General features: G+C 48.3%; 1 protein-coding gene across 1 annotated transcript; it reads left to right on the plus strand.

Moving 5' to 3' along the window:
* Positions 1-391: 391 nt before the first annotated feature.
* Positions 392-6053, plus strand: LOC147093342 (uncharacterized). Its single transcript, XM_085974278.1, has 2 exons — positions 392-534; positions 3167-6053. The coding sequence occupies exons 1-2, from the start codon at positions 515-517 to the stop codon at positions 4572-4574; spliced, it is 1428 nt and encodes a 475-aa protein (XP_085830404.1). The 5' UTR covers positions 392-514; the 3' UTR covers positions 4575-6053.
* The last annotated feature ends 2824 nt before the right edge of the window (positions 6054-8877 follow it).

Raw genomic sequence — 8877 nt, forward strand, 5'->3', positions numbered from 1 at the left:
TGTGCTGCCTGCGGCCCCTCTCCCAGATTCCAGCCCCAGCTCTGTGCTGCCTGCGGCCCCTCTCCCAGATTCCAGCACCAGCTCTGTGCTGACTGAGCTGCTCTCACCTGGGGACAGCGCGTCACAATCGGCCCCAGCGCACCTGAGCTGGAGAGAAGGCCCCGCCCCCTTGCCGCGCCGCCATTGGTTGGACGACCAGGCCGCCCAGTTCAGTCCACCCACCTCAGCCCTCTTCCTATTGGTCAGAGCTCCCGTCAGTCACAGACTAGTGCCGGGCCTCCATCCACCTGAATGGGCCCCTTCCATGACGTCACAACCGGGCTCCAGCCTCAGCGCCGGGAAGGAAGGTCCCGCCCCCTAGCCGCGCCGCCATTGGTTGGAGAACCAGGCCGCCCAGTTCAGTCCTCAAAGCTCAGCCCTCTTCCTATTGGTCAGCACTCCCGTCAGTCAGAATCACAATACTCCGGCTCACTGCCACCTCGCGCGGTCAAACAGCTCCGTTCGGCGTCCGCGGATGTCCCGCCTGACTCTCAGGTTTGGTTTTTCTCTTTTACTTTATAATCTCGCTCTCCGCTCCCCACCTCACCTCGATTTAAATCGATTCCCCAACACTTGACTTTACCCCGGCCGGTGATTCCACCTCCGGCCTTCCAACTGCTCCCCGGAGGCCCTGCGCAGGCGCACTGGCAGCCTCGTTTTGTGGTGAGCGGGCCGAATGAGCATGCGCGGACCCGCCTCTCCACATTTAAAGGGACACCCCACCCCCCCACATTTAAAGGGACACCCACCCCTTCCACATTTAAAGGGACACCCACCCCCTCCACATTTAAAGGGACACCCACCCCTGCCAATTTAAAGGGAAGCCCACCCCCTCCACCTTTAAAGGGACACCCTCCCCCCCCCCCTCATGTCCTCTACTGTGGAGGAGGAATTCCTGGAGTGTTTACAGGATGGTTTCCTGGACCAATATGTCGAGGAACCAACCAGAGATCAGGCCATCTTAGACTGGGTATTATGTAATGAAAAAGGATTAATTAGCAATCTTGTTGTACAAGGCCCCTTGGGTCGGAGTGATCATAATATGATCGAATTCTTCATTAAGATGGAGAATGAAGTTGTTGACTCAGAGACTAGGGTCCTAAATTTAAATAAAGGAAACTACGATGGTCTGAGGAGCGAGTTGGGTAGGATTGATTGGGGCATGTCACTCAAAGGGTTGACGGTGGATAGGCAATGGCAAACATTCAAAGACTGCATGGATGAACTACAGAAGTTGTTCATCCCAGTTTGGCACAAAAATAAAACAAAAAAGGTGACTCAACCATGGCTAACAAGGGAAATTAGGGATAGCATAAGATCCAAGGAGAGCACATATACAGGAAACTTTCGTTTAACCGGAGGTTAAAAGTCCGGAAAGCTCTATCTACCGGCAAAATTCAGGAGCTGTTTTCTATAAGTTTTTTTACTTCTCGTTGCTTTTTCTTTCCCAGTCAGGCTCTGCAAGGTCTGTAGCTAAGCAACAGCTTCAGCTAGAGACGCTTGCAGCTGCAGCCGACTGTTTTGAAGCTGTTGCTAAGCAAGAGGGTTTGTTGATTCACACGGAGCTGAAAAGCTCTGTATGTTTTAACATTAGCGCTGGTTTATACTGCTGTTTTGATTTAACGGCACCAGCTCGGTCCCGTCAGTGCCGGATACCAGAAAGTTTCCTGTAAATTTGCCAGAAAAAGCAGTAAACCTGAGGATTGGGATCAGTTTAGGATTCAACAAAGGAGGACAAAGGGATTAATTATGATGGGGAAAATAGAATATGTGAGTAAGCTTGCAGGGAACATAAAAACTGAATGTAAAAGCTTTTATCGATATGTGAAGAGAAAAAGAACATAAGAACATAAGAAGTAGGAGCAGAAGTAGACCATACGGCCCCTCGGGCCTGCTCCGCCACTCAATAGGATCATGGCTGATCCGAACCTAGACTCGCGTCCACTTCCCTGCCCGCTCCCCATAACCCCTAATTCCCTTATCAGTTAGGAAACTGTCTATCTCCGTTTTAAATTTATTTAATGTCGCAACTTCCACAGCTATCTGAAGTAGCAAATTCCATAGATTCACCACCCTCTGAGTGAAGAAGTTTTTCCTCATCTCAGTTTTGAAACGGCAGCCCCTTATTCTAAGATTATGCCCCCTAGTTCTAATCTCACCCATCAGTGGAAACATCCACCCCGCATCCACCCGATCAAGCCCCCTCACAATCTTATATGTTTCGATAAGATCGCCTCTCATTCTTCTGAATTCCAATGAGTAGAGGCCCAACCTACTCAACCTATCATCATAAGTCAACCCCCTCATCTCCGGAATCAACCGAGTGAACCTTCTCTGAACTGCCTCGAGAGCAAGTATATCTTTTCTTAAATATGGAAACCAAAACTGTACGCAATATTCCAGGTGTGGCCTCACCAGTACCCTGTATAACTGAAGCAAGACTTCCCTGCTCTTATACTCCATCCCCCTTGCAATAAAAGCCAAGATTCCATTGGCCTTCCTGATCACCTGCTGTACCTGCATACTAACCTTCTGTGTTTCATGCACCAGGACCCCCAGATCCCTTTGTACTGTAGCACTTTGCAGTTTCTTTCCATTTAGATAATAACTTGCTCTTTGATTTTTTTCTGCCAAAGTGTGCATAACCTCACACTTTCCAACATTATATTCCATCTGCCAAATTTCTGCCCACTCACTTAGCCTGTCTATGTCCTTTTGCAGGTTTTTTATGTCCTCCTCACTCACTGCTTTCCCTCCCATCTTTGTATCATTGGCAAAGTTGGATACGTTGCACTTGGTCCCCTCCTCCAAATCGTTAATATAGATTGTAAAGAGTTGGGGTCCCAGCACTGACCCCTGCAGAACACCACTAGTTACTGATTGCCAACCCGAGAATGAACCATTTATCCCAACTCTCTGTTTTCTGTTAGATAGCCAATCTTCCACCCATGCCAGTATATTACCCCCAATCCCGTGATTTTTTATCTTGTGCAGACTGATTAAATGTTCTGACTGTGGGAAGAGATTTAAAAGGTCCCAGGATCTGAAGAGACACCAGCCTGGGCTGGGAAAGGGGGACATGAGACAACATTCTCCCTCTTACCCCCTTTCTAAACTCCTTTTCCAGGGTTTTAGAAGTGGAGCATTTACAGACAGGAAGCTCAGATCAAACATCACCTCAAGATCAGGCAGAGTCACTCGATTCATCAGGATCTGAATATCATCGGCCTTTGTACATGGAAGGAGAAAGCAGCGATGACAAACCGCACACGTGTTCCGTGTGTGGACTCGGATTCAGCCGATCGCCTGACGTGGTGAGACACGTGCACCGTCACACCGGGGAGAAACCGGGTAACGGTGGGGACGGCGGAAAGGGATTCAGTTCCCCATCTACATCGGAAGTTCATCGGCGCAGTCACACCCGGGACAGTCCGTTCACCTGCTCCGTGTGTGGGAAGGGATTTGTTTGTCCATCCCACCTGCTGAGACACCAGCTTCTTCACATTGACGAGACACCGTTTAACTGTTCTTACTGTCGCAAGAGCGTTAAAAGCACCGGGGCTCTGAAGGAACACCAGCTTATTTACACCGATGAGAGGCCGTTTACGTGTTCTGACTGTGGGAAGAGTTTTAAAAGCTCTCAGAATCTGATGACACACCAGCGAGTTCACACTGGGGAGAGGCCGTTCACCTGCTCCGTGTGTGGGAAGGGATTCACGAAGACATCCATCCTGCGAACACACCAGCGAGTTCACACTGGGGAGAGACCGTTTAAATGTTCTGACTGTGGGAAGAGCTTTAAAAGCTCCGGAAATTTGACGACACACCAGCTTGTTCACACTGGGGAGCGGCTGTTCACCTGCTCAGTGTGTGGGCAGGGATTCACTCGGTCCTCGAGACTGCTGGAACACCAACAAGTTCACAGTGGGGAGAGGCCGTTCTCCTGCGCCGTGTGTGGGAAGGGATTCACTTGGTCATCCAACCTGCTGAGACACCAGCGACTTCACACTGGGGAGCAGCTGTTCACCTGCTCCGTGTGTGGGAAGGGATTCACTCAGTCCACGACTCTGCTCGAACACCAGCGAGTTCACACTGGGGAGAGGCCGTTCACCTGCTCTGTGTGTGGGATGCGATTCACCTGCTCATCCAACCTGCTGAAACACCAACGGGTTCACACTAATGAAAGGCCATTCACCTGCTCCGTGTGTGGGAAGGGATTCACTCAGTCATCCAACCTGTTGGCACACCAGCGAGTTCACACTGGGGAGAGACCGTTTAAATGTTCTGACTGTGGGAAGAGGTTTAAAAGCTCCAGCAATTTGACGACACACCAGCTAGTTCACACCAGGGAGAGGCCGTCCATCAGCTCTGTATGTGGGAAGGGATTCACTCAGTCATCCAACAAGCTGAAACACCAGCGAGTTCACACTAGGGAGAGGCCGTTCACCTGCTCCGTGTGTGGGAAGGGATTCACTCAGTCACCCAACATGCTGACACACCAGCAAGTTCACACTTCTGTAGCTGGGGTGACATGAACGTGGAATGGATGAATGTTTTATAAATTCTTGGACTGCTGTTTAATCTTTAAGACTGTTGTGCTGATGAATCCCTTTGATTCACTGTTCATGGTGTTCCATAGAATGTACAGCACAGAAACAGGCCATTCGGCCCAACTGGTCCATGCCGGTGTTTATGCTCCACACCCACCCTACTTCAATTAACCCGATCAACATATTCTCCCATTCCACTCTCCCTCATGTGGCTTCCTCATAAATCCATCTATGGTGTTCACCTCAACCACTCCCTGTGGTAGCGAGTTCCCCATTCTCACCATTCTCTGGGTAAAGACATTTCTGCTGAATTCCATACGTAATCTATCAGACTATTTTATATTGATGGCCCCATAAATATGATGAGATTCTGTTAAGCTGACCCGTATGTTGTTGTACTTTGTCTTTGACCCCTACGTATATGTGAGGTCATCCAAAACTCGGCTGCCCGTGTCCTAACTCGCACCAAGTCCCGTTCGCCCATCACCCCTGTGCTCGCTGACCTACATTGGCTCCCTGTTAAGCAGCATCTTGATTTCAAAATTCTCATCCTTGTTTTCAAATCCCTCCATGGCCTCGCCCCTCCCTTTCTCTGTAATCTCCTCCAGCCCTACAACCATCCAAGATATCTGTGCTCTTCCAATTCTGGCCTCTTGTGCATCCCTGATTTTAATCGCTCCACCACTGGTGGCCATGCCTTCTGTTTCCTAGGCCCTGAGCTCTGGAATTCCCTGCCTAAACCTGCCCACCTCGCTACCTCTCTTTCATAAGAACATAAGAAATAAGAGCAGGAGTTGGCCATACGGCCCCTCGAGCCTGCTCCGCCATTCAATAAGATCATGGCTGATCATCGACCTCAACTCCACTTTCCCGCCCGATCTCCATATCCCTTGATTCCCCTAGAGTCCAAGGATCTATTGATCTCAGCCTTGAATATACTCAACGACTCAACTTTCCCCCTTTAAGACGCTCCTTAAAACCTACCTCTTTGACCAAGCTTTTGGTCACCTGCCCTAATTTATCCTTATGTGGCTCGGTGTCAAATTTTGTCTTAAAATACTCCTGTGCAGCGCTTTGGGACGTTTTACTACGTTAAAGGCGCTATATAAATACAAGTTGTTGTTGTTTTTGATGAATGAAACATTACTGAGCCCCTGTACCCGTGTTATGGGATGAAGGGCCAGACAAGTAAAGGCACAATGTCTGGGTGTGAATCTGATAATAACCTCACGGACCGTATAGGTGTGATAACCAGACGGGCTTGTGGTTATTGTCTGGTCACAGATGGACTAAATTCCCTGAATTAGCAGGAGGCGGTCAACAGACGGGTCCAAACAATCCCATTTCCTGAGCGGTAACCAAGCTTGTGTATAAGAACAGGCCACTTAAGCCGTTGTCAGTTGGAACAGACTCGAGAAGATCGCGCGCGAATCCACTGTACTTCTATTCTCCAGATTGAGGGAATTATCACCCGATCTGTGTTATGCAGCGCTCTTAATAAAGTCTGGAGAGACAATTTGTGTTCTTGTGAGCTTGATTATCTGGTATCAGAAACCCTGGGACTCCTGATCATTAGAGTCAACCTCCGTGTGTGGAAAGGGATTCCCTGGTGTATCCCACCCGCTGACACACCAGCGTGTCCACATTGTGACTGCGGTGGGTCGATTCCACTGTTTCCGATGCCTTTAATCACATCCAGGACTGAACCATGTTAATTCAGGCAACTGGGGCTTATTAATGTTAAGAGCCCCCAATAACTGGGCTGGATTTAAAGATTATTCCCTGTTCTCTCAGTACTAGTGAGCAGAGAGAAGCTGATGTTATAGAATCATAGAGCACAGTAGGATGCCTTTCGGCCCATCGTGCTGGTGCCGGCTCTCTGAAAGAGCGATGCGATTAGTTCCACTGCCCTGCTCTTTCCCCACAGCCCTGCAAATTTCTGCTTTTAGTATATATCCAATTCCCTTTTGACAGTTACTATTGAATCTGCTTCCACCTCCCATTCAGGCAGTGCATTCCAGATCATCACAATTCGCTGTGTAAAAATAGTCTCCTCATTTCCTCTCTAGATTCTTTGGCCAATGATCTGAAATCTGTGTCCTCTCGTTACCGACCCTCCTGCCAGTGACAACAGCTTCTCCTTGTTTACTCGATCAAAACCCCTCATAATTTTGAGCTCCTCGATCACAGCTCCACTTAACCGTCTCTGCTCCAAGTTGTATTGCCGTTGTTTTGTGAATTGTTGCTGTGATCGAGGTGCTGGATGTCCGTGCCTGGGGAATGGGACATTCTATCCTCATGAGCACCGAGTGTCAGCATCCAGCAATCTCTGGTCAGGGACTGTCTTTTTAAACTGCCTCACCTCAGCTTTTTGACTTCCTGATTTCATTATTAAACATTTCAGAGTTTTTGCAGGGTGATCAAGGCTGAACAGATAAATGTGAGGTATTACATTTTGGTAGGAAGAACGGGGAGGTCACTTATCACTTGGAGGGTGCGAGTCTAGGTGGGGTAGAGGAGCAAAGGGATCTCGGAGTACAAATACACAAATCACTAAAAGTTGCGACACAGGTTAGCAAGGCCATAAAAAAAGCAAACCAAGCACTGGGGTTTATTTCTAGAGGTATAGAATTGAAAAGTAGTGAAGCTATGCTAAACCTGTATCGAACCTTGGTTAGACCACACTTAGAGTACTGCGTACAGTTCTGCTCACCATATTATAAAAAGGATATAGAGGCACTGGAGAGGGTGCAGAGAAGATTTACAAGGATGATACCAGAAATGCGAGGCTATACATATCAGGAAAGGATGAACAGGCTGGGTCTCTTTTCTCTTGAAAAAAGAAGGCTGAGGGGTGACCTAATAGAGGTCTTTAAAATTATGAAAAATTTCGATAGAGTGGATACAGAGAGAGTGTTTCCACTTGTGGGGAAGAGCATAACTAGAGGCCTCAATATAAGATAGTCACCAAGAAATCCAATAGGGAATTCAGAAGAAACTTCTTTACCCAGAGAGTGGTGAGAATGTGGAACTCGCTGCCACAGGGAGTGGTTGAAGCGAATAGTATCGATGCATTTAAGGGGAGGCTGGACAGGCATATGAGGGAGAAGGGAATCGAGGGTTATGCTGATAGATTTAGATGAGGAAAGACTGGAGGAGGCTCGAGTGGAGCATAAACACCGGCATGGACTGGTTGGGCCAAATGGCCTGTTTCTGTGCCGTATATCCGATGTAATCCTATGTCAAGTGTTGAGTCTGTGCTTTCAAATGTAGTTATGCTGAATAACTGGACACAGACTACAGAAACACTTAAACAGGTCTTTAGTAACTGAGGGTCAGGGCTGAACTGGAATACACTTTGATCCACAGGGTTTATATACCGGTGTGGTCACCACCGGTACTACAATGTACAGGAGCCATCAAAAAGTAGTCCATCACCTTAAGGTATCCTCTTAAGGTGGTACAGGTTACATACACTACATCAAGTATCCCAGCTGGCTTAACTCCAGGCACTTTAGCTCAGTGGGCAGCACTCTCACCTCTGAGTCAGAAGGTCGTGGTTCAAGTCCCAGTCCAGAGACTTGAGCATAAAAATCTAGGCTGACACTCCAGTACTGAGAGAGCGCTGCGCTGTCAGCAGTGCCGTCTTTCGGATGAGATGTTAAACCGAGGCCCTCGTCTGCTCTTTCAGGTGGATGTAAAAGATCCCATGGCACTACATTGAAGAAGAGCAGGGGCGTTCTCCCCGGTGTCCTGGGGCCAATATTTATCCCTCAATCAACATCACTGAAATAGATTATCTGGTCATTGTCAGATTGCTGTTTGTGGGAGCTTGCTGTGCACCAATTGGCTGCCGCATTTCCTACATTACAACAGTGACTACACTTCAGAAGTTCTTCATTGGCTGTAAAGCGCTCTGGGACATCCTGAGGTTGTGAAAGGCGCTATATAAATGCAAGTCTTTCTTTCTCAGCAAGAGGGCGAGTGTCAGTGGTTGGAGGGAGGAGCTCAGTGTTGTCACTGGGTGGACACAGACAGATTGAAGCTAAAAGACAGAGAATGCTGAAGTTTGGAATGATAACACCCAATGTCAGGAGATGAGCCCTTTGCCTAGATAAGGGAGGTGGTTGCTAAGAGACCCACAGACCTAATAACACTGCAAACTGCTCAGGGAGCAGACTTGTTGCAACATGTGAGGTCACGATTGAGTTAGTGCACAGACAACAGAGCCTTGTGCATTCCTGAGAGACACAAACTGGTTCTGTAACCGGGAGAACAGGTTGAGGGA

Source organism: Somniosus microcephalus, unplaced genomic scaffold (genome assembly GCF_052327205.1).
Source record: "Somniosus microcephalus isolate GS21.2 unplaced genomic scaffold, FLI_Smic_1.0 unresolved_chr1, whole genome shotgun sequence".
NCBI lineage: Eukaryota > Metazoa > Chordata > Chondrichthyes > Squaliformes > Somniosidae > Somniosus > Somniosus microcephalus.

Coding starts and splice junctions, on each gene's coding strand:
- LOC147093342 (XM_085974278.1), top strand. CDS start 515: ATGTCCCGCCTGACTCTCAG. Junction 535..3,166: donor ATGTCCCGCCTGACTCTCAG/GTTTGGTTTTTC, acceptor CTCCTTTTCCAG/GGTTTTAGAAGTGGAGCATT.